General features: G+C 47.8%; 1 protein-coding gene across 1 annotated transcript in view; it reads right to left on the bottom strand.

The window, feature by feature from the left end:
- Nucleotides 1-26,775, bottom strand: part of LOC144773624 (transient receptor potential cation channel subfamily M member 2-like) — a 536,579-nt gene that overhangs the window by 246,922 nt on the left and 262,882 nt on the right. Inside the window, exon 11 of the mRNA XM_078658772.1 lies at nucleotides 8,625-8,796. Within this exon, the coding sequence (XP_078514898.1) occupies nucleotides 8,625-8,796 (172 nt within the window). The remainder of the gene's footprint in view (nucleotides 1-8,624; nucleotides 8,797-26,775) is intronic.

Raw genomic sequence — 26,775 nt, 5'->3', positions numbered from 1 at the left:
GCAATCCAAATAATGAGTCTAATGATGACCTATGGCTTAAGATCATGTAGTGGTCGCCTCCCATCGGATATTCCGATGGTTCCCACATTCTGCAGAAATAGTACCCAAAGCAAAATAGACTACGTAATACTATCTCTTGATCTATGACAATTCGCGATTGACCTTAAAATTAAACATAGAGTAGAGAGTTACCATCGGCCACTTGAATTAACATTAAAAAATGAAATAATACCCAGTTTATTGGATTGTAAAAGTGTCCCTTTAACAAGCACTGACAATGTAATAATGAGTAATAACCGCCGTGCGGTTAAATGGGCACATACACCGGAAAATGATGGAAAATTGGCAAATATCTACAACATCTTTGCTAGTACTTTCTGTATTTACACACTTCCTGAAGCGAAAAGTGATGGGGATACATTCTTAGAATCACATAAGGGATTCTTTAGGGATATAGTTCCCCTGGTAACTAAAACAACTAAAGTAAACACAGAGAACGGAAATCAAAAACCGATGGGGAAACCTTGGTATGACAAAGTCTGTCATAGTGCTAAAACTGTATTAATAATTGCCATTAAAAATAAGAACAATAATGTTATGATAAAGGAAGCACGACAAAATTATAAGAAGGTACTACAAAATGCTAAAATAATGTAGGACGAAGCAATTTGGTCAGATATGGTGGTTGCAGCACAAAGTAGGGATTCCATGGAAAATAGTTGCCAATGGAAATAGGAAAGAAAAGGGCTCTAGAGAAGTTTATCTGGATGAAATGACATTGGTAGACCACTTTACAAAATTATATTCAGCCCCGGAGACTGACCCTGGAGAAGACGATTTGATAATAAACAAATCGTGTGAAAATATTTTAGAATTTAGTCCCCAAGAAACAATTTTGGCCATTAGCTCTGTTAAAACTGGCAAAGCCCCAGGATTAGATGTGATCCCAGGAGATTTATATAAGCATGATGCGGGCGTCTGGGGACCGTATCTTAATTACTTGTGCAACTTTATAGCTGCTGGAACAGACACACCGGAAACATGGAGGGGGGCAGAAATCATTTGTATTTTTAAAAAGGGTGATAGGAGCGATCCCGCAAACTATCGCCCAATTAGTGTAATAGACGTCTTACCAAAAATGTATGCTAGGCACATTTTAAATCGAATTAATGACTGGATCGATGAAGGAGAGGTTCTTACTAAATTCCAGGCAGGATTTAGAACTAAAACCAGTACCATAGACCAAGTATTTAGGTTTTGCTGTATGTGCTGGAAATACGTTAATCTTAGGAAGGGCCATTTGTATGTGGCATTTGTTGATCTGAGAGCCGCATTTGACCTGATCCCCAGGCATCTTTTGTGGAAAGCACTTGACAAGCAGGGACTACCAGCAAACCTTTTAGACCAATTAAAAAGATTACATCACAGCAATTTTGCTAGGGTGAGGTGGGGCCCAGGTGGCGAACTATCTAGACCTATTCAAATAGAAAGGGGAGTTCGCCAAGGGTGCGTTCTTGCACCAACCTTGTTTTCATTATTCGTAAATGATATCCCCTCTTTCCTAAATAATTGTAGAAATGATGCGCCAAAACTGGGGTGAGAGAAAATCCCGGCTCTATTATTTGCGGATGATTCCATTCTAATATTGCAAACTTCAAAAGGCCTACAATGCTTGCTTAATACTTTCCAATTATACTGCAGCAAAAAAGGCCTAGAGATAAACGCTGGCAAGACAAAGTATATGGCAATATATCACCACAGTTCGTTTAGGGAAAACCTGGTCTTGAACAATCAAAAACTTGAATATGTCCAAAGTTTTAGTTACCTGGGCGTTTCACTTGATTCAAAAATGCAGTGGAAATCTCAAATTGAAAAGAGTAGGCTGTTGTTAATACAAAATACTCGTCCAATACTAAAAAGATATGGAAACAGCCTCAACAAAGCAGTGCTCCCTGCACTCGAGGTGTTTCGGGCTAAAGCACAATCAGCAGCTTGATACGGGGCTGAACTGTGGGGCCCGACTACAGGTCCCGGTGCGCACTCCCAAAACACCGATGATACTTGATCTTAATATAAAGCGTACAGACCACCATGCTATACTTAGACCCTTAATGCTCTGGGTTAGAATTTGGACAACACCAGAACTCCTACATTACAGAGAGTCTCTAGTGGAGACGAAAGATCTAGATCTCTCTAACAGTATTATGTGGTTCAAACATATTAGAACATGGCTAGAGAGGGTTGGACTATCACACTTCTGGAGTAATCCATCTGCACTAACACCTTGGTGCAAGAAGATTTTAAAAGTAACCTTTTGGGTTTACATGGACGATCATAGAACCAATGACATAACTAATGGTTCGCTGACTAAAGAATTTCTTTCGTTCAAAGTAGGCCCAAATTTTGAAACTTTTTTAAATTAGGTAAATCCACCCTTGGCTAAAACATTATATCTAAAGTTTAGATATGGAGCATTAATATTAAAAAGTTGTTTAGCAAAGTGGACCAAAGATAGTACTGATAAATGCGCAATGTGCAGTGAGAAAGTTAGGGAGGACATTGTGCATGTTTTTTTCATTTGCTCTGCTTATATAACCCCAAGAAAAAGATGGATCAAACCCCTTTGTGTAAATATTGGTGTACGATCGTGCAGAGTAGCAGAAAGAATCTTAAAAACTGGCACAAGCCATGTCTTTGTTTTTGGCGTAAGTAGGTTCCTGTTAGCAGTGTACTTTCTTAGGAAAAAAGCTGGAGAAAAATTCTGAATTCTTTATGAGATCCAGCATATTTTTGTACAAATCATGTTAGACTGTAAACAAATAATGTGTTTTTATAGATAATGATTTTACCGTGCCTTTTAAAATTATTTATGTACTTTTAAATTATGATTGACTACTCCCCCCTATGGTTACCCGTCCTCTCATTTTTATCTACCCAGGATTTTGTAAGGATCTTACTGTCCTTTTATAAATTGTGTCTTGTTTTCTTCTTGTACTTTTATGATACCTTGTATCGAAATAAAGATTAAATGAATGAAGTACCCTAGAGACTCCAACTTCCTCTTCCTGTCCCACAGACGCCTTCTTCAGTGCTTTCAGTGCTTTGTCCATCTCCTTTTCACCTTTCAATTGTATTTCGAGATGGAAGAATCACTCTTTGTCTTCAATTCCTGCTGCATTTATACCATTGGACTTTAAGGACTTTATGTTTGTGATAGCGCCAATTCAAAAACGATTGGATAAGGGTGTTGGTTGTTTGATAGAGAAAATGCACCAGTATTTATTTGTACTTTTATTTGTTTTAAAATTTGATTGTGGATGAGGTGGGTAGACGCCTGGAGCTGGCAGTAGGGCCAAAGTTATTTTTTTGCATTTCATTTTTTATCTTTTGTAAGGGAAAAGGTTGCACATTTAAGTACATTTTCTCCATGTTTGTTAAATTTGAACATTCTTTTTTTTTTACTATGTGGCCTAGTGTGCCCATGGGACATCCAGCCAGCACTAGTTACTGGGTACATGAAACAACTGTTTCTGTGGTATATGTTGTTTTTAAACATCATGTAGGCCAGGGATGGCATTGGATTAAAATGTGTTTTTCTTTTTTTTATTTCATGCTTTGCTAGATATATATATCTAGCAACAACAAAAAAAAATATATATATATATATTTAGTTTGTTAATCAATTTTGCAATGATGAACTTGAAAATGTTTTGAATTCATGTCATTGTTATACATGTTGCTCAGCCTGCTTGTCTGTGGAATTGAATGTTGGTGTGAGAGCTGGGTATGGAATTTTGGATGAGAGAGAGTGTCAGTTGGAGAAGGGCTGAGCAGCAGGGAGGGTGATCCTGGTGGGACTCTACATAAGATCTTGACTTGAAATAAATCTACATAAAGAAACTACATGGAATGGTCCTACCTATTTACAACAGTCATGCATACTCCAACTGGGGTATCTAGATTTTCTAAAATCGTAAAAGCAATAGACCGAGCTAAAACTAAAGAGCTAGTGCGTAAGGTTGGCACCTACCTCTGGGGACCCAATTCGCATGTCCTTTAGGTGGGCCCTTTGCCCAATAATTAGTGTTCTTTTATAGTGCTTGAATACAACCTTTATGTCTGCTGTCCCAGCATTAGTTATGACTAAACATATAAAACAACATTAGTTTCCTTTTTTCAGTTTCAGTTCAGGTTAAGTGGATTGACTTGTCAGGCATGCTTATTTAATCCTCTAGTCTTGATCATTTTGTTTCCTAGCGGGCCTGGGATTTGTATTGGGAGAAATCTGAGGCAGGACTCTGATTATATTGTGGGCACCGGACTCCTATTTTGCTTTATAGGCTATTTGGACCAGGTCACTTAAGCTTAGTGGCCAACTAATTGCAGCTTGTGGCTTTAATGGTATGTCAGTGCAGTCCGGATTGCATCTATACATTTCCCTAGTCGGGCCACAGTTTGTGCTATGTTGATGGAGAAGCACAGGTCTGAGACTTCTCTGCAGTGTTCTAAGGCCGTGAGACCTGCAAATTGGGAATACCAGGCAATGCCACTCTCTTGCCATCTTTGGGAAGCAGCACAGCAGGTGAAGCCAATATTCACGCTGAAAGCGACATAGACAACAAGCGGTTGTGTCCTGCCGAGCTCAGGATGGATTGAAGTACGCGATAGGCAGTGCGAGACGTCTAATGTAAGTGATTTTTCTCCGGGCCTGGGCTGTCAAAACTTGCTCAAAGTAAGGCTGGGGTTTTCCCGGGATATAAGAGGCATCCAGTGTAGATAGATTGGGTTGGCAGTATAAACTTTCCAGGTCCCTTTCAAATTATATTTTCTTAAACTGTGCATTCACTGTCTTTTTCTAGGCTGTGAATGGGATTTCCTGGTTATGCAAATTTTGAACTTCTATTTCAAATAGACTTGTGGCCACTGCCAACTGTACTTGCCATTCGGAACCAGCCTCTTTCAAGATTGTTTTAATTTGAGCTTTCGGTGAGGGTGCTGACGCACGCGTGGTGCTACTGTAGTAATGTATGACCCCTGAGCAAATGATATCTGGATGAACAAGTTCCAGCTCCAGTCTCACTCTGGCTCTCCTGGCCTGTCGGGTGAGAGTTAGAATCTTCTTCTAAGTGGAGATTTGGAGGTTCATAATGAACTTGTTGAGGGCGCCGGGAAATACTAGGTGACCGTAAGTAAGAGAGGGGACAATTTCTGCTCTCAGAACCTTCAAAATGGGTTCTGCAGTTGGACTGTGTAGCCCCTGGTTTAGACATTTTAGACTGTAAATGATGCCAAGGTAGTTGTAGCTCATGCATATTTTGATTTGCCCGTCATCTTGGCACCACTGATCTGTTTTCATTCACTGGTACTTCCCAAAGATGGCTATCTTAGTCTTCTCCTGGTTCACCATGAGGTTTTTCTTTTGATTATACCTATAATGAGCATTTAGGGCTTCGTGTAGACCAGTCCACATGGGACCCATTATTGCAATGTCGCCGGCATACTGAAGGATCTGGAGCCACACTTCCCCACCTTTATATTAGTATTTAAGTATTTGTATTTAATAATACCTAAATATAAGGGTCATATCTTGGACCATATTTGGTCCAACTTTCCGTTAACCTCAAACCCAGTCACTATTCCTTGCCTTTGGTCAGACCATTTTCTCCTTAAATTTAAACTTACCTGGGCTACTGCGAAGTCACCTTTTGCTCTGACTTGCTGCAGAGCAAGGAAATGGAAAACACTTGATAAACCAGAATTTATAAAATAACACTAAACAACACGGTCCCATTCCCCCACTCTGATATTAATGCTGCCGAATCCAACCTGGCCGGCTGGCTTCAAGACGCAAGTGATATCCACGCACCCTATAAAGATATTAAACTGGCCCGGCAAGCTGACGCTCAACGTTGGTTCTCCCAAGATTTAAAAGCTAAGAAACTATCCCTGCGCCAAATGGAGCGAAAGTGGCGTCATTGCTACTCCCCCGACTTAAAATCTGAGTATACCAAGGCTAGGAAGGTGTACATGAAGGCCATTCTTGCCACTAAATCTGCTTATTTTTACTCGCGTATTCTTAACTCAGCAGACAGACCCAAGGAGATTTTCTCAATTTTAAATGAGCTGACTGACCTAGACAGCGTCCGCCCTAGGGTGATTCCAAACCATACTTTTGTCATGCCCTCAACACTTACTTTATTGATAAAATCGTGGACATCAAGATGAGCATTCCCAGTTCCCCTGGCGATGTCCCCTCTGCTTCCTATACCACCACCAAGGTCACATTAAACAGCTTTCCTACTATGACCTCAGAGCAAATCTTAGAGCTGCTAGCAAGAGTCAAGTCAGGGGCACCCTTCGACAAATGCCCACCTTACATCCTCAAAGAGTGCCTGTCTTCCGTCCCAACCCCGGCCTATACTCTGTGGAATGACTCTTTAACAACTGGTCTAGTACCGCTTGCCTTTAAGGAAGCAACAGTCATCCCACTCTTGAAGAAACCTGGGGCAGACCTCTCCTGCATGGCTAACTATCGGCCAATTTCCTTGCTCCCTTTTTTGGCAAAAGTCCTGGAAGCCCATGTTGCAAAACACCTGTCCAACTTCTTGGAGGGCTCAAATGGCCTTGATCCCCACCAGGCCGGTTTCCGCCCGCCCATTCAACTGAGGCAGTGGTAGTTGCGGTTCTAGACTCTCTCCATGACTGCGCTGACAGACATTCTCCTCAGGCCCTGGTGCTTCTGGACTTGTCGGCCGCTTTTGACACGGTCGACCATGATATTTTGATCGACCGTGTCAATCAGGTTGGCATCCGGTGCCTAGCTGCTGGCTGGCTGAGGTCCTTTTTGGAGAATCGTTCCCAGTCGGTCCACCTTGGCACCCTGGTCGCCCCCAAACGGCCCATCACCTGTGGAGTCCCTCAGGGCTCATCATTGTCACCCCACCTGATCAACATATACATTCTCCCTCTAATCAAGGCCTTAAGAGAAATGCAGGTGTCAGTGTTTAACTACGCTGACGACCTGCAATTGCTCTTTACTGTTGACAATTCTACCCTCTCCATCTCTCATTTCCAGAATACCATGAGGTTCATCCAAACTTGGATGAACCAATATCACCTAAAATTAAATCCTGGAAAAACCGAGTTGGTGCTGACAGGTGACAGTGGGAAATACTGGGGCACCCACTACTGGCCATCAGACATGGGCCAAGCCCCTACACCTACTTCCTCTGCAAAGACACTTGGAGTGACCCTGAACAGTGACCTCTCTTTAAAAACACAAGTGGGTCAAGTGGTTTCCAAGTGTTTTTTCCAGCTGAGAAAAATTTGAAAGGTGCGACGCTTCTTCACTCCAGAGGCCATTATCCAGGTGGTGATTACTACGGTACTGTCCCACCTGGATTATGCAAACTCTATATTTCTAGGCCTACCCTTATATCTACTGAAGCGCCTCCAAATGGTCCAAAACTACGCAGCCAGACTTATTACTGCTCAACCCAGATGGCACTCTGCATCTCCTCTGCTTAGGGACCTGCACTGGCTCCCTATGGCCCAACGCTGCTCCTTTAAAACTGGTTGCATGATTTTTAAATCTCTCCACTGCAAAAGCCCCGGATTCATTGACAATCTCATCGTCAGGCACACTCCCTCCCGTAATCTGCGCTCTGCCCACCAAGCCCTCCTTCAGACACCCGCCTTCAATCGTAAATTTTCTGGTGGTTGTAGATTTGCTGTTCTTGCATCTCGTCTATGGAACACCTTCCCCCTGGAGATCAGGTCCTGCTCTGACCTCATGTCATTCAGGAAAGCTTTAAAATCATGGCTCTTTAGACAAGCATTTCACTAAATCCCCATCTACTCACGTCCCCAGGTGTCGCTCTCTGTTTATCTTAGCGCCAGGAAACCAATCGGTGGCAGTGCGCTCAAGAAATATTTTTTAACATAACATAACATAACAAGGGTCTGCACATTACTCCGGGGTTGATTCAGACACAGTTCATCTACATTTTAGGACTCTTTTCAGGGCATAATGTGTTTCTTTGATCCTATCTCACTGTCAGTGATCAATGTCTAAAGTGCAATTAATACAACATAGAGTTTTATCAAGTTTTCCTTAAAAAATGAACACTGGTTTAATACATATAACTATAAGCAAATTCAATTACTTATTCTGTCTCAATGAGCATACCATTGAAATTCTTCAGAGGTAATAAGCATCAAAGTTTCCACTGTATGTAAATACTTGCATTGAATATGTGAATAAATGTAAACAGTATTAGATGACCAGTCAAACGTGAGTTTCCTCATATGCACAATGCCAACTATCACATTAATAATTGCTTATTTGTTATTCCCAAATTTCAAAAATTCCAATTAATATCGCTGGCCCCAACAAACATATGCCACTTAGAAGTCACAAACAGCACCAAGCACACTAATAATATTATCCTCTATAGATTCTTAACAATTCTGCATAGAATAAGCAATTTGAAATAAACTGTACTTTTTCAACAGGCTTAAAACACTATTGCTGATGCCCTGGGAGGAGGGAGAGGTGTAGGAATCACAGAAGGTAAGCTAGCAATAAATATGGCATGTGACATAAAAACATGGTGGTTCCTTACTGTCAACATCAGTAGGTATCTGCCCAAAGAGTGTGAGGTATGGCTGATATAGCACACTACGGAAGATCCAGTCCAACCGTTGTTCATTATGTACAATGATCGCTTGTTTAGATACCCCAAAAGACACTATCCAAACAGCGAGCAGAAAGAGGAAGAAGAATATGTCCTTTGTCTGAAATAAGAAATAAAATAATGTAAGCCCCTTTAGCAAAAAATATACAACTTTTTGTGCAACAGTGAGGCACATTTACAAAGTGTAAAGTGGTGATGGCATCACCACTCAGTGAAATCAAAAATACAAGCCTTGCATCATTTATATCATAGAAAGCAGAAATAGTATTGCGTGAAGATGCAAAGCACCAAAATAGAGTGCAAAAGTGAACAGGAATGCAGAAGATTTCAATTTTCAAGACCGTAAGCTCCTGCTATCCTGTCTTTCTTGCCCTTCAGCTCAGTAGCTGCCAGCTTTTATGAACAGTCATTCCTGAAAGCTGAAAAGCAATATAAGAACTACAAAACCCAGTGGGCTTGGGTACTGAACTAGCAACTGTTACAATCACAAGTGTCTCATTAGTCCTCTATATATTGGGCCTGATTCTGATGTGGGTTGGAAAGCATCCCGACTGAATCACTTTGGAAATGGTTTCCAACCTACTCGGATCGGGAGAGTCCGACTGACGGAGTATGATGCATCCGGATGCTTCCAGATACGATTTGGTTAGACTCCAATTGACTTCAATGGGAGCATATGTTCCTAACCGCATCATAATTGGGCCCTGGGTCGGGAAGACACGTTCCCGATCCTATTTGGAAGGAGCAAATGCCATTAGGAAGCCTTCCTAACCGCATCAGAATCAGGCCCTAGATGGGAATGCTTTCCTAACTGCATCAGAATCAGGCCCATAGTCTTTGGACATCCTGCTCTTCACTTTCTTGCTGCTCGCAGTCACTTAAGTCTCTGCATACTTTCCTTTCAATGGCTTTGATTTGGGTAATTCATTGTGTACAGGAGTAAGGTTGATATTATTTAGAATGCTTAGTTTTTATCATTTACATGGGTTCTTGTTCTTGTTTAATGAACACTGATATGTAAACACATTATTAAGCACTTGACCTCAATACTAAATAGGACTGTAAACACAATTGGATGTATTTTAATGTCGGGGATCATTAACACAGCTCTAGAACACATTTAAAAGTACTTTCTATTTATAAGCAAGGATAGGTAACAGGTGAGAGGGCGCACAGCAAAGAGTTTGGCTAAGGGTAAACGCACAAGTACCACAGGATTGCTTCTAGGCAGAATAGGAAGGTCACCTAACTTCCCACCTTATTCCCTGAAGATAATTCAGGGAGCTTAAATTGTATCAAAGTTCATGCCGAGCAATCAATGAACATTCATAATATTTTCCAAATCCATGAAAATAAGTTTAACCAGAGCAAGTCCATATATCGTCCAATATCCAATTAGACACCAGAGTTCTGATGTACGATGATCCGTATTTATTTCCAGCAACCAAAGTTCAAAAACAATCTCTGTAGCCAAGGTTCAAAACATTCTCTGTAGCCAACACGTGTTTCGTTGTCAAAACAACTTCATCAGGGCTAGGTTTAATGATTTTTCTTCTGTTATACTTTCTATTTATATTTGTTGTTTGAAGCTTGTACATAGAAGGGATAAAAATACCTGCTTAAGGTGATTTAGCTTAATAGTGTACCAGCTAGGACATCAAAATACTGGTGGTGCAGGTAGAAAACCTGTCAGGTGGCAACCCTACTAGCGGCGCGCTGATAAAAGTCTATTGAGCCCCTCAGGAGCTGTTGTGCCATCAAATGACTGCTCACCTGTGTCAAGCGCCTCCTTCCGCACTTGGCTCACGTTCTCACGGAGGTCTCGTTAAAATGCTAGGGCTCCATAAGTATTTATTAATATTTTCTATTGTATAATATTTACCCTTCGGCTTCAAGGCCCACCTCGGATAAAACAAGTCCTGTCGCCTATCAGAGTTCCAATTTAAACTCCTTCAAAAACTTAATTGTTTTCAGTGCATAGGCTTGGCTTTGCACAATATCATGGGACTGTTCATTTCATCAGGACATATTTGTCTATTAGAATTTAATAATACAAATAGTTCATCACATTGTTGTTCTGTGGCAATTTTGCCTTACTAAGTGCCAAGACATTGTTGGTGTAAATAATTATTTATATAGATGCTCATTTAAGGCAAGGAGAGGATGACATGGGGTGTTTGGACAAAATATCAAGTTGTAAATATTGGGTGAGAGAAATATTGGAAATAAAATATCGTGATATAAAAATATTGTGATTCAAAAACAATACCTGTCAAGAATAACATGTGCTAAAGGTACGTAACATTGTTTTAAGGATATTGTTGTTTTGAATATTTTTTTCATTAATATAGCTATAAAAACAATGTATTTTTTATTTTTAAGTGTTTTAGTTCATATTAATTTAATTGGTACTGTTGTTTGCATAATTGACAGGAGTCCAGTCCAGGGTTTGGACCTCGTTTTCAGTCTGTGATCACGGCCGCGACCGCAGCAAGCAGCAGCAGGAGTGGAGCAGGAAGAGCTGTGCACCATGGGTGAAAATCTCCGAAAAATTTGGCCTGTAGCCATCACGGCAAAACGTAAAATGACCTGCCGCTCACTGCTATCACCGCTATCCCCTCCCCCTTCTCTCCAGCTCCCTACATCAGCTCTGCCTGTTAGCTCGCTCCACCTCACTAAAAAAAAAAAAATATGCCGCTAATCCCCCGCTTATCTCTTGAAGAACCCCAGCACTGCCTGCTAAAACTGCCTGTTAAAACATCACCACACCCATTGGACTAGGAGAGGCAAAAAATTGAGAAAACAGTGGGCTGTGTGCACTTGACCCTTGGACCTTGGGCTTTGGACTTTGGGGAAAATCCCCCACTGCAAAGGGAACTGGAAAATTGGAAAAATTGGGTAAAGACCAGTCGGTGACTGTGTCTGTGGGAGGCAGACATGGCTGCCCTTTAGCAGGTGGCCGCAGCAAGCGTGTGCCCCTGGGGTCTTTTAGAGGCGGCCCGAATAGATTGGGTGCAGCCAGCAACTCAGCCTTGAGAGCCCCGCTTGCCCGGGCCCTTGTTCCAGTCCATCGCAGCTTTTGCTCCAGCTTGCCACCACCTGCCACTGCCATACCGCTCCACATTACACAACTAAAAAACAAAACGTCAAAGTATCAAAAACATCCGTACACCACCTAAGTTGAAGTCACAAAGCTGGTATCAAAGTTGGTCTGACAAAGACAACTACCCCAACGACAACACCCCAACCTGGTCCAAACAAGCTACAGACTTACCCTAGGTGCAAATTGCTGTGTTCAGCTGACAGACTACCTTCACCAGCAAACAACAAACAGACAGAAAGAAAGGGGAAGCCAGGGTACAGGTTTGGAGACCTCAAGATTGCTCCACAGCCGCTCCTTGCAGTTCTAGCCCCCCCGGCCAATTCATCGTTCATCACCCATCATTCATCAGCCATCACCTTCCAAGCGGACCAGTTAACAGTAAAACAGCAAAACAGTAATACAGTAAATCGATCCCAAAAACAAGCACCCTTCTTCAAGCACATAAGTCCAAAGTCGACTAACCATCAGGAAAGCATAGAAAGACGTAGGGCTGTTTATCGTAGCAAAAAAACCCTATAATGAGATCGGGGCGAATAAGGAAAGTTCCAACAAAGACTCCCAAAAAAGTGAAAATACGAAGGTAGGCTCCTCAATGGCTGCCACGCAAACCCACTAACCGGAAAACTCAAAACCAGTTTTTGGCTCAGGCTATGACCATCTGACCACTGACAAGCCAGAACCAGGCCAGACAGAGCCCACACATTCAACAATCAAAAAAGTTTCATTAAGAGATTATTTCAGGAATTCAGCACCAGCGACAGCCTAGAGGAGAAAATCTTGCCCCTTCGACAAACCTCAAGCCCCCCTTCTCACAAAAATAGAAGCTGTATCCCATCAAATTCTGGTTCAGCCCACGATTCACGCAGCAGTCGGATGCTCGTCACCAACAAGTCCACCACCAACAACAGAGTCTTTTCTAACCAACGCTTTAGACGCCTTAGATGATAGACGTCCACATCAGGTTCCTGACTCACAGACAGCCCAAACTGAACGGCCTTCTCTCCAAGTTAGCCAATTCTACAGCCTGCCGCTAACTCGAGTCAGTTCTCCCCAATAGCACAAAAATTCCCAAACCTACCCTCATCGGATAACCAAATTAGGAGCACTAGAGTCCTGTCACCACAGGTCATGACATATTCAAATACCCACCTCAGCAATCACAACAACTCCGACCAAAGAGATCAAATGGTCAATCAAGAGTGGCCCAATGAGAACGTAATCCTCACTTCTTTAGATTTATCATTTTTCACTAATGAACCTAACTAGTCTATTGCGCATGAAAAGCCCCCATCAATTGACCCTAATGACCTATGGTCCCAAATACTGCAAACCCTTCAAACCACGGCCACAGCACTGACATACCACTCTGATAAGATGAACCTGCGGGTGCACCTTCTAAATACCATAGCGGTATACACCGCCGGGATTAAAAAAAAATGGAGGCCCTCAACTCACTTATTATAATAGCCCAATCCTAAGCCCAACTGGTCCAATCAGTATGCAGCTGTTCTCCCATAATTGACTCTTTATCGTCGTTATCCCAAATTTTCTCCTCAGTATTAACAGAAATCAAGAAGCGACCAGGGCTCCATGATTCCCCGCCCCAGGCCCGAGTTCTGTCCAGGACCCTACTTCCACTGATGCACAATCTCAACCCCTCCCTCTGCACCTCATGGAGCTAGTAGACTGTAACGTAAAGCACACAGAATCACCTATCCCCCATAAACCACACCAACTGTCAAAACGTGAAAAAAAAGACAGCGGAAGAGTCGGAATAAGCAATTAACAGAAACTGAAAGCTCTAGAGTTGGTTACCTCCTAAAGACCAACTCAGAAACATCAAGGGTAGTGCAAGCCGAGCCAGCTACGACAGGAGCAAATCCAAGCCACCAGCCAACGGCGCTGGAACCGGTAATCCTGAAAGAATTCTGACACCAGAACAGTCAACTGGTAGGGCCAGCGCAAGTTCTATGGCCTCCCCCACTGTTACTCACTCAAGCAAAACCCGGTTTTATTCAATCCACCACGGAGGCGCCAGCACCCAACAAAGAGCAACATGGGCCCGTACACTATCTAACGCCACTTCCTACAGTGGAGGACCACTTCCTGGGCTCAGAGCACACAGCTGAAGAACAATCTCACTTAAATTCCTCAAATTCACTAAATCATCACAAGTTGGTGGCCACAAGTATTAAACTCCCTGTTTTACCTCCGATTACCCTTTATCAAGAACCGTCTCTTCAACTGCCTGCCATAATTGCAACAACTCTGCCAACCGAAAAAAAAAAAAAAAACCAAGGCCGGCAACGACTGACAAGGTCTTTATCCATACAATCAACAGCCCAGATACCAAACTACTGCAAACCCTAGAATACGTCTCAAGAGGCTCTCGTGATATCCTGAACCGAGGGAACATCCTCAGGCTCTTTCAATCATCACCAGACTTAAGTTACCTCCAATCGAAAAACATTTTACCATCCACAGGACTCAACATGGGTGAAGTAACCCAACTCACATTAGCATCTCCAGCAATCCGAGAATTAGTTCAGTCAAAAACCGAACAATTTAAAAACTGGGGCATAAAAATTACAACGCCTCGTGTCTCTCGCTATCCATCAATATTAGAAAACAACCAGGTTCACCCCCTCAGCACAACCTAGGCCCCTTTCTCAGTTTTAAAGTCAGCAAGAAGTCATTCGCTAAAAGCAACTCCAGAGCGCACATTCAACCAGCAAATCCTCGAGAGCGTGGATTGGTCATGGTTGCCAGGGGCTTTATCAAGAACACGAAACGTTGAAACATTGCCCACCAGGGCCAAGCAATATGCTCCTGGAATATTAACGGATTTGGGCTGAAATATCAATCCGGCGCCATCCTCGGGTTCCTTAAGGAATATGATATCATCCTCTTGCAGAAAACGCTTGCCACAGCTCTCCCTATGATGGAAAAATGTATGAGCTCTATTACACCTTTCACAGGAGGCATACACTCCAGTCATCATCAGCTGGGCTAGCTTCAAAAACCAACTATTTGAAGACTCGCCACCAACGCAGAGCAAAAGGTGACAAGCATTTCAATTCTGCATCTCCCACGCAACAAAGCAATTAAAAGCCCAATTGAGGAAGAGCCCATGTGTCAAAACCAAATGTTTAACCTATAAGCAAGCCCTGGCAGCCTTCAAGGTTGCACTACACAGGGAAAAACAAGCGGCCTCTGATCAACTTTGGCTGAAGCTCATCCACGAAAGCAAGGATCTCAACTCAAAACAATTCTGGTCTCTTCTTAACTGGGGGCTACGAGGGAGAAGTGGTGTCGGTAACGCAAACATCAGCGCAGACGAATGGAGCCAATCAACGCACTTTAAAGATCATACCACAGGATGACCATTCTGAAGCCCATAGCTCAGCCAGCCCACGTTTAGAACCAAGGAGTCCAAGACGACTTGATCTCAGTTACTCACCTATTATGGTGCCTGAAGTGCCAAAAATCTAGGGCCCGGCAATTAACAACGACTTTCCGTCGGAGTCCATCGGGACATTGGATAAGTTAAAAAACAGGATTTCATGTTCCATAATGAAAGCCAGGGCTGAGGGAGCTCCAGGGCCAAACGTCTTTCCCAGGCCATGTTCAAATTCAACGTGGACTTATGGTCAGCTTATCTGACCACCCTGTTTCTCCATTGCTGGCTAAACAACACCGTCCCTGAGTCTTGGCGAGGTGCTATCATCCATCCAATCCACAAAGGCAGGAAGAGAAATGACCCCAACAATTATCAAATGATAGCACTCCTAGATGTTGAGTCCAAACATTACGCCAGAATTTTACTAGAAGATTTGCAGGCCTGGGTCGATTCAACAAAGCACCTCCCTTTTAATCAGACCGGATTTGTGGCTAACTCTGGCACAACAACTAACTTATTCACCATGACTGTCCTGACGGAGAAAGCGGCAACCCAACAAACCCAGTTGCACTGCTGTTTTGTTGATTTTAAAGCGGCTTATGACCGCGTACCCCAGGCCCTACTGTGGCAAAAATTAGAGTCCTGTGGCATATGTCTCTGTTATACGCAATCGTCCAACTTCATTCGGAAACATGGATCAGAATTAAGCTGGGCGAAGGCTCCCACGTGTCCAGAAAAATCAGAACCAATCCTGGCGTAAAACAAGCCTGTGTGCTGGCTCCATTTCTTTTTTTTTCAAAACCGTTTTTATTAAGAGTTCCATCAAGGTTCGGGACAGCCCTCCACAGTCAGGAGGAGACTGCCAACAACACAGACAGATAAGGGCATGGCAATGAACTCAGAGTTATACGAAAAGCACACCCCAATTCCCTCCCGACCCACCCCACCCCAACAACGCCCCCCCATCTACCCACCCCTTATCCCACCCTAACCCAGTGCACGTGCTCACAGGTCAGCAACATGAGACGGAAATCAAAGTCAGAGTCGGCTAACAGCCTAGGGCCCGGGATCCACATCAAGGGCCAGTACATCATCCATATCAGCTGGGGGATCGAGGTCCAGACCCCTGTAGTCAGCCCACCGCTTCCAGATCTTGTAGTGTTTCCGGGGGCAACCCCTGGCCTGAAATACCGGTAATTCTAGACCCATTAAAAAGTCCAATCCCGCCTTCCACGCACTCAAGGGGGGGGCACGTTCGCTCTTCCATGCTTGGGCCAGATCACGTTTGGCCACCACCAGCCCCAACATTAGCAGGTGTCGTTTGTAGGTATTGCCCCCAACATTTTCCAGAATATGGAGGAGACCCAGCCTAGGGGTACGGGGAACGTCCCACCCCAACACCTCTGACAGGCAGTCCCACACCCCGGCCCAGAATCGGGTCAACCTCTCACAGGACCATACTGTATGGAAAAGCGTCCCCCTCTCAGCACCACACCTCAGACATTCAGGGGTAGCTATGAGGCCCGCGCGCCACAGCCGCTCCCTAGTATAATAGGCCCTATGAAGGTACTTGAATTGAATAAACCTAAGACGGACGGCTATAGCTGCACCGCGGGGGGATTCAAGGGCCTCACGCCAATCATCGTCATCCATGGGGCCAACATCATGCTCCCAGGAGGCCTTCAGTGTCGAAAGGGAGGGGGAACAGTGTATGACCAGGGAGCGGTATATCTGAGAGACCTTCTTGTCGCCCAGGTCGCCCATAAACAGTTTGGCCTCAATAGGACTAAAGTCGGGGAGCTGCTCCAACCCCACCAGGCTGGGGCCAAGGGCATGGCGGAGCTGAAGGTAGCGAAAGAATTGGGACCTAGACAGATCATATTCGGAGCTAAGTTCCTGAAAGGACTTAAGGGTAGTACCGTTGAGAACATTACCAAGAGACGAGATCCCGATCGCGTCCCAGTTGCCAAACCCGGACAAGGAGGCCAGCGCCGGTAGCAGGCCGTTATGCCACAGCGGCGTCTCGGCCGTCAGCCTGCCCCACCACCCCACACGGTGCAGAGCCTGCCGCCAGATCGCGAAGACCACCTGGGTGACCCTTGGCAAAACCTTCCTCCGCCGGGCCGAGTACAGCCGGGTGTGAAGTGTGGCACCTCCCATCAATGAGTGTTCCAGCGCATAGGCCGGATCGCTACGGTCCCCATACCACCACTCGTTGAGCACTAGGAGATGGGAGGCCTGGTAGTACGATAGCAGATCCGAGGATGCCAGGCCGCCACAGTAGACAGAGAGGAAGCAGGTGCGCAGCGCCACCCTAGAAGCACCCCCAGCCCACAGAAATCTGCCCAGCACCGAGTTGACACCACGGAACCATTGTGGGTCGATTTTATAAGGGTGATTCTGCAGTTGGTAGAGGAGCCTAGGCAGGGCCACCATTTTAAATATGGCCGACCGGCCATAGATATTAAGGGGCATACGCGTCCAGGTCTTAATATCAACTTGGACCCTGTCCCACACCGGCTGGATGTTCCGATCCCACGCCACGGTAGCCGAGGCCGAGAGGAAAACGCCCAGGTACTTCATGCCATCAACCGCCATCCGAAGGGACGCAGCCCACTGGTAGCTCACCGAGGCCCCCCCCAGCACCCACAGGGTTGACTTGCGAGGGTTAAGTAAGAGCCCCGACGCCTGACCGAACTCCCGCATTATCTCAAGAACACGAGGCCCTGTACGGTGTAGATCAGTCATAAAGAAAAGCACGTCATCCGCATATAGGGCAATGCGGTCTGAGTGGCCCGACCCCCACACGAAACCCCGATAGAGCGCGTCCTGGCGCACTCGGGCGGCCATAGGCTCCATAGCCAGCGCGAAGAGGTACGGGGAGAGGGGGCACCCCTGACGAGTGCCCCTGGCCACAGGAAATCGCGCAGAAATCGCCCCAGACACGCGCACCGAAGCGGTAATATTAGTATATAGCAGTGTCACATACGAAATGAATATAGGACCCAAGTTCAGCAGTGGCAGAAGGGCAAGGAGGTAAGTCCAGCTGACCGAGTCAAATGCACTATCTATGTCGGCCAACAACAGCGCCGCTCGGTCCCCAGTCGTCCCGATCGCATCAATCGCTGCCTGCACCCGCCGAATGTTGTGTCGCGTCGCCCGGTGCGGCATAAATCCCGCTTGGTCCGGGTGGACAAGGGCCGAGATGTGGGGAAGCAGGCGATTCGCAAGCGCCTTGGCCAGGAGTTTGGCTTCAATGTTGATAAGGGAGATGGGGCGGTACGACTCGTGGCGCTCAGGGGGTCTGCCCGGCTTTTGAAACACCACAATTTCGGCGTGACGCCAGTCTGGGGGGAGGCTACCCCGCTCCCGAGCTAGTTCCAAGGCCCGCCTGTAATGCGGCCCAAGCTGCAGGTGGAATGCCCGGTAGAATTCGCTGGGGAACCCGTTGGGCCCAGGCGCTTTACCCGCATTAAGTTGACCCAGGGCGTCGCCCAGTTCTTCAGCTGTCAGAGGGAGATCCAGGGCGTCGCGGACCTCATCAGGTACCGCTTGTGGGCGGACCGCTGTGAGGTAAGCTTCAACGGATTCGGGGGAGAGGCTCTCACGAGAGGCATATTGATGTTCGTAGTAGCGCGCAAAGCTCGCTGCAAGGACCGATGGGTCCGTAATTACTACCCCTGCATCGTCGACTAACCCCGGTAGGGTGATCGGCTGGAAGGTCTGCTGACACAACCGGTGGAGCATGGTGCCTGACTTGTCGCCCCATTGGTACACTCTACTACGTGTAGCCAGCCACGCCTGGCGGGCCTCATCCAGCAAGACCGAGGAGTAAGACTGTTGCGCTTGTAAAAGCAGCCGCAGCGTCACATCATCGGCCGCCTCCCTGTGTCGTGCCTCCCGTCTTTCCACGCGTTCCGCAGCTGTGGCTACACTTTCTAGTCGGGTCCGGCGAGTAGAAGCGCACCAGGCAATATCTACAGACCTCAGGGCAGGTTTCATGGCCTCCCATACCGTCACCGCATCAACCCCCTCGGTTAGATTATCCTGCCAATAATGGGCAATTGCACTGCGCAGATGCCGGGTGTAGCCCGGTTGCTGCAGGTGCCATGTAGACATCCGCCACCTGAACGGTTGGCGCGCCTTACAAAGGTCAATCTGAACCGCCACAGGGGAGTGGTCGGACAGCCCGCGAGGCCGGATCGCCGCCCCCTTTACCCTGTCTAGGAAGGCCCCCGGTACAAACACACAGTCTAAGCGCGAGAGGGAGCCATGCACAGCAGACACATAGGTATATTCTCGTCGCCCTGCATGAAGATGCCTCCACACGTCCACCCATCCAAGACCATCAATCATCGCACACAGCTTCGTGGGAGAGGCCACAGGCGCGACCCCATGCCCCCTCATCCTGTCTAAGGTCATATCCAACACATCGTTCCAATCACCACCAATCACAGCCAGGGAATGGGGAAGCTCGGCCCACAAGGCAAATAGTCGCTCCGCAAGGGCCCACTGCAGTGGGGGGGGGGCATACACACTACCAAAGATTACAGGTTCCACACCAATCTTCCCCTGCACAAACACAAACCGGCCCTGAGGATCGAGCCATTGACGCTCATGAGTATAGGCCAATCGTTTGTGGACCAGGATCGCCACCCCCCTCGAACCCCTAGTAAATCCGGCATGAAACACCTGGTGGAAGCCAAACCTCTGCAGGCTCAGAGCCTTAGTACCCAGCATGTGTGTTTCCTGGAGAAGGAGCACATCAGCCGAGTCCCTTTTCGCCCAACGGAGCACAGCCCCCCGTTTGATCTTGTCCAGTAGCCCCCGGACATTCCAGCTCAATATACGCATAAGAGTACCAGACGACACAAGTCGTGGAGCATCAGCCATTGTCACGATGGGTCCGTCCCTGCAATCCCCGCAGCCCAACCCAGACTCCCAGCCCTCCAGCTGCCAACATCATTCGAAACACGTGCACCCCTAAGAACACATCCCCAACCCCCGCCACCCCGCTAACCCCAACCCAACCCATCAGCAACCAAACACCCCAAGTCCCCCCTCCCCCACCCCAATACCTCAATGAACAATGAAGTATCTGTCGCGGCATACGGTACTTCAGACCCACAACACAGCGTCTAAAGCCAGTCATACCAACGGATCCCAACTAGGCCCCCCTAAAACCTAAAACCAACTAGGCACACTCCTAGAACCACCCCCCAACCCCACCCGGAGGAGGCGGCCCATAACGAGCACCCCGAACCCACTCTACAATACAGCAACATCAGAAGTAAGGCACCACGAACAAGGGAGAACCAGACCGTGAGGGCCCACACACCCGCCAGGGAAGAAGGCCATACTGCACCAGTCAATGTCCGCTCCATCGATCAGAGCTCAGCAGCCACAGGGTATGGACATCGATGAAAGGCAACCAGTTGGCAGCCCCGGCCGGCAACAATCCTGAGTCCTCGCCAGGTCAATCTGTGTCAGGTTGAGTGTCCCCCAGCAGGGGATCCCGGGACAGGGACCTCCGTCGGGAGCGGGATTTGCGATGGCGTTTCCCCTTGCCAGATGGGTTGCTCCGGTCCTGCGAGGAGCCACGCGGCGACCCGGAGTGCAGCCCCGGCTGGACGTGCGGGCGGAGCCTGACAGTCTCATCGGTCCAATTGAAAACAGCCTCCGGTGTATCAAAGAAATGGGTCTTTGAGTTGAAGATCACCCGAAGGCGCGCCGGGTAGAGCAGCGAGTACTGGATCTTTAGACCACGCAGCTTGGCCTTGGCTTCCAGAAAGGAATGTCTCTGCTGGTAAACCAGTTTGGTGTAGTCCGGGAATATCATAATCCTATGATTGTCATAGAGCAATGTGTCCTTAAGCCGCGCTTCCCGGAGAATAACATCCCTGTCGTGGAAGTTGAGGAGCCTGGCGATGATCGGGCGAGGTCGCTCCCCAGCCGGCGGCTTCTGCGTCAAGGCGCGGTGTGCGCGCTCCACCACGAAGCATCGCGACAGGGTGTTCGGGGGTAGCCAGCCCTCCAGCCACCGGGACAGGAAGACATCCATAGGCCCTTTCTCACAGTCCTCCGGAAAGCCAACAAAGCGCAGGTTGTTCCGTCGCGCCCGCCCCTCGGCATCTTCCACCCGCATCGCCAAGCCTCGTTGAGTCTGTTCCATGTCGGCAATCTTCTTTTTCAGGGCGCCAACATCTCCCTCTACTGCTGTGACCCTGGTCTCCGTTTCGGTAATGCGGGCGACAGCATTGCGAAGGTCCTGGCGCAGAAGCATCACATCGGCACCCACCGCACCAATCTTTGCATCCAACATGTCGCGGGACTGGGTAATGGCCGTCAACAGCGCCGCATTGTCCGGTCCAGCACCCTGGCCCCCACCAGCCGCTCCAGCACCGCCACCAGGGCCGGTGAATTTGTCGATGGGCCCAGTCTTTGTGGCGGCCGCGCCCCTGGTCATGGCGGCGGCAAAAGCAACCGGCTAGTAGCACGCACCTGCAGGGGGTCACACCGCTTGAAAGTCCGTCACTCAGGCCCCAACCGGGGCGCCCAGAGCACACCAGTCCACTCAGGATCAACCTGTCGCCGAGCCGCCGGCCAGAGGCAGGTACCCAGGATGCGAGGCCCCACCAGGTCCCAACGTGTGTAGGCGCCACTCGGGGCACCTCTCCCAAGATGTCCGCCTCCTCCACTCCGTGCCAGCGCGACCAGCGAGCTCCAATGAGGTCAGGATGTCCAGGGCCCGCAACAGCCCTGCAACGCGGCACAGGGGGAGGGGGGGCCACACTCACAGGCCGATGGCTCCCACCGCTGGCCGGCGCCCGGTCCGCACCGGGCCCCCCGGCACTCCCGGCTCGTCACAGGCACTGGCCGCCCCAGCCCGACCCACCTCGGTCCGTGGGGGCGGAGGGCGCAGCGCTCGCCGACGGCAGGGCACAGCGGTCAGCTGCAGGGAAAAGCGCCGTGTCCCCAAAGGTGGAGGGCCGCCAACTGCAACAGCGGAGGGCCCCAGGATCAGCGAGGACATTCACGAGCGGGGGCCGCCAAACTCGAGGCCCCGGCTCCGCCAAGGTCAGACAGGCCGCGGCTCCACCGAAGCCCTCCACAGGCACGGGCCCCCACTGCCGGTGATGTGGGGAGAGATAGGGCACTCCGCGATGGGCCGCCGGCAAAAGGAACGCCGTCAGGGAGCGGCGCCACAGGCCCCGGGTCGAGCCCTCCGGCCCGGGCACGCCAAAATTGAGGCCCCGGCTTGACCGATGGGCACCAGGCCGCTCGCTGCACCTACTCGCCTCTCCGCCCCAGATGATCTCCGAGCGTCGTCCCGGGCACCGGACGGCTCCCAATGTCGTTCGCCAAAGTCACCTCGGTCTTGGAGCACTCTTAGGGTTCAGGGGCCAGGATAATGCCAGGATAAGTGTCGGGCCGGCGGGAGCTCTAGCTAGCCACGTCCGCCATGATCGCCCGCTAAGCCACGCCCCCCGGCTCCATTTCTTTTTAACTTGTTTGTATCAGATCCTTCTCCGTCACTAGACAGTGTCAACCGCCATCCCCCTCAATTAGATGGAACCTGCATCAGCAACCTGCTCTATGCCGACGACTTGCTAAGTCATACCAAAGTGGGCCTACAAAGGCTTCTTGATGAACAGCTTCCCTACACTATAAGAAACTCCTTGGAACTTAACCTGTCCAAAACTAAAACAATATCTTTCGGGAAGGAAAAAAGGCCATGTAGCAGGTGGTTCTTTAACAAAACAAAAATCGAACCAACATCTTACTATAAATATTTGGGTATCTTTTTGGACCACAGATGTTCTTTCGTCAAATAAAAAGAAACGCTAAGGACCAAAGCCCTGTCACTAGAGGCCGCCGCGAAATGATCAAAACAGCTACTTGGCCCAAGTCTTACACCCATGCTGAAAGTGATGAAGGTGAGGATAATCAACTCCCTGTTTTATGGGCAGGAGACCATGAAGGGCACAACTAGCTCATTACTAAACAAATTAACAACCAAAATCATGAAACCTGCCTTTCGTCTACCAAAATCAAGTTCACCATCGCAGCAGGTTCGTCTTGAACTGGGCCTATTGGATCATCACGGCATTGAGGCCGGTGCATTTATAAAGTTCTGTAACAGATTGTGCCATTCTAGGGAGGGCTCCCTGGAGGCTAAACTTTAATGAGAAATAGTGAAATGCCAGTCCAGCCTGAATCACCGGCAACACCTGGATCACAGCTTAAAACTACTAGGAGACAAATAACCCTGGGCAACAAACCCCTCCCAGCAGGTGCTAAAGGCTGTTATTAAGAAGAGCGTCCGATTGTGGTAATTTCATGCAGACATGGCAACTCTGTCAAAAAGGAAACATGCCTGGGCAGTAATTTCCAATGTCAAACCAGGAGTTGACTCGTCTCACTTATCAAGCACTTTTTCATTTTACTTGAAACAAAAATTCTTAGCTCTAATGATGGGTGACTGGCCATTTCTAAAGAACCTGCCCGACTGGCATCGCCCAGGTAACAACATCGAATACAGGATGTGTGGCTATCACGCTGAAGAAATGGAACACATAGTTTGTGCATGCCCTGCTAAGCTCACAGACAGACGGCTACTACTGTGGGCGAATGGATCAGGCTAGGAGTTTGAACCTGCTGCCAGGCCATAAAAGCAGCCCTAAACCCTGAAAAAACAATGATGAAGATTGGGCTCACTAAACTAGTCAACAAATCATCAAAGCAGCTGGAAGAAATTAGCGCCGCCAAATCTCACCCACCTCAGCAGGGCGGCAGCCAACCTGCTGGATTAACAACAGAACCTCATACTGCTAACATCAGCCATACTGTTCCCGGTCCCCCAGGCGAACATTATCTGCCCACAATGCATTCGAAGGTTTTAAATGTTTTATAAGTTCTGCATTCTATTTTTAAACCTGTGGTTTTGCTTTAAAAAAAACACATTTATTTTCAAGTTGACTGTCATTTATTGACAATGCTTTACTGTGTTTCTATTACATAGAAGGGTAAACCCAAAAGTACTGGGACCTGGGTATTCTCTGTTACAGAGAAAGTGGTCCCAGTATAACCTTCTTCCCACCATCCAATTCAATGAACAACCAAACTTTGGCTTATGAACATACTGTAATGAAGGATGCATCCAAGCCCCCTGAAGCATATAAACACACCAGGCTCAACGTCACCAAAGAAGAGAAGACAGCACTGATGGCATTTAAAAATAACAAAGACATTTTCATTGAGCCTGCTGATAAGGGGGGAGAAATTGTGGTGCAAGATGTTGAAAAATACAAATTGGAAATCTTCAACCAGCTAGGTGATGGAGTGAGCTACCAGAGATTACGGACTGACCCTTTCAAAAGATCTGACTGTGGAGATCCTCACCCTAACAAAGGAAGCAAAAGAGCAAGGTTTTCTGAGCGAGCATGAATTCCTCTACCGGAACCAGCAGGATCCTCTTTTACCCACAATATATACCCTGCCTAAAATCCATAAGAATATGCAGGAACCGCCAGGCAGGCCAATTGTGTCTGGATGTGGCTCGGTCTTGGAACCGCTGTGTAAATACATAGATGTATTTCTTAAACCAATTGCTGAATCAACTGCAACCTACCTATGCAATACACTCCAGACCATCAACTTGGTGGACAGTCACCCCTTTGACAATGAGAATCAACTACTTGTCACTGGTGACATCGTGTCACTATACTCCAGCATCCCACAGAAAAAGGCCCTTGAAGTTATTCGACATGTGCTGGATGGACGCCCTGCACCTATGGCCGTACCAACGGATTTCATTATTGCGCTATTGACCATCGCCATGATGAGAAACTTTTTCATCTTCCAAGGTGCTTTCTACTTACAGACCAAGGGCGTCGCGATGGGGGCAGCCTTCGTGCCGGACCTTGCCATCATTTTCATGGATGACTTCAAGTTCAAGTTCAAGTTCAGGCATTTATATAGCGCACTACTCACCCGGAGGGTTTCAAGGCGCTTGGGGAAGGGGTTCATTATTTGTCGAATAACCAGGTTTTGAGGCCTTTTCTGAAGGAGATATGGTTTTGAGTAAGGCGGAGGTGAGTGGGGAGTGAGTTCCAGGTCTTGGCAGCAAGGAAGGAGAAGGATCTGCCGCCCATGGTGGATTTTCGGATACGCGGGACTGCGGCGAGGGCTTGATTGGACGATCTTAGTTGGCGGGTAGGATTGTAAAAGGACAGTCGAGTGTTGAGGCATTCGGGTCCTAGATTGTAGAGGGCCTTGTGAGCGTGGGTGAGAAGGCGGAAGGTAATTCTTTTGTTGGCGGGAAGCCAGTGGAGGTCTTTTAGGTGTCCGGTGATGTGATCTTGGCAAGGGATGTCTAAGATGAGTCTCGCTGATGCGTTTTGGATGTGTTGGAGTTTTTTCTGTAATTTTGCTGTGATTCCGGCGTATAGTGTGTTACCATAATCCAGTCGACTCGTGACCAGTGCGTGGGTGACAGTCTTTCTTGTCTCGAGGGGATCCAGCGGAAGATCTTTTTGAGAATGCGAAGTACGTTGAAGCAGGAGGATGAGACTGCGTTGACCTGTCTGGACATCGAGAGAGAGGAGTCTAGGATGAAGCCGAGGTTACGTGCATGGTCTGTGGGTGTGGGTGCTGCGCCCAGAGCGGAAGGCCACCAAGAGTCGTCCCAGGCAGAGGGGGAGGATCCTAGGATGAGCACCTCCGTTTTGTCTGAGTTGAGTTTTAGGCGGCTATATTTCATCCATTCGGCTACTTCTTTCATGCCTTCGTGAAGATTAGTTTTGGCGGTGTTGGGGTCTTTGGTGAGGGAGAGGATTAACTGGGTGTCGTCGGCGTAAGAGATGATGTTGAGGTTGTGTTGACGCGCGATGGAAGCGAGTGGGCTCATGTAAACGTTGAAGAGGGTGGGACTGAGTGAAGATCCTTGTGGTACGCCACAGGTGACTTCAGTGGCCTCAGAGTTGAATGGAGGAAGTCGGACTCTTTGAGTTCTCCCAGCGAGGAAAGAGATGATCCAGTCCAAGGCTTTTCCTTGGATGCCGGTGTTGCTGAGGCGTTTTATAAGGGTGCTGTGGCTGACTGTGTCGAAAGCGGCAGAGAGGTCGAGTAGAATGAGGGCCACTGTTTCTCCGTTGTCCAGTAGTGTTCGGATGTCGTCAGTCGCTGCTATGAGGGCGGTTTCGGTGCTGTGTTTGGCTCGGAACCCGGATTGAGATGGATCGAGGGAGTTGTTGGATTCGAGGAAGGCGGTGAGTTGGCTGTTGACGGCTTTCTCAATGACTTTGGCCGGGAATGGGAGGAGGGATATGGGTCGGTAGTTTTTAAGTTCAGAGGGGTCTGATGTGGGTTTCTTCAAAAGGGCACTGAGTTCGGCGTGTTTCCAGCTTTCTGGAAAGGTGGCAGAGTTGAACGAGCAGTTGATGACATCACGGAGATGGGGTGCGATGATGGAGTCAGCTTTGTTGAAGATGTAGTGGGGGCAGGGGTCGGTTGGCGAGCCAGAATGGATTGAGTTCATTAGGCGGATGGTGTCTTCAGTGGTGATTGGGTTCCAG

Source organism: Lissotriton helveticus, chromosome 8 (assembly GCF_964261635.1).
Source record: "Lissotriton helveticus chromosome 8, aLisHel1.1, whole genome shotgun sequence".
Taxonomy (NCBI): Eukaryota; Metazoa; Chordata; class Amphibia; order Caudata; family Salamandridae; genus Lissotriton; species Lissotriton helveticus.
Note: the sequence above shows the minus strand (reverse complement) of the source record. Positions and strands in the feature narration are given on the sequence as shown.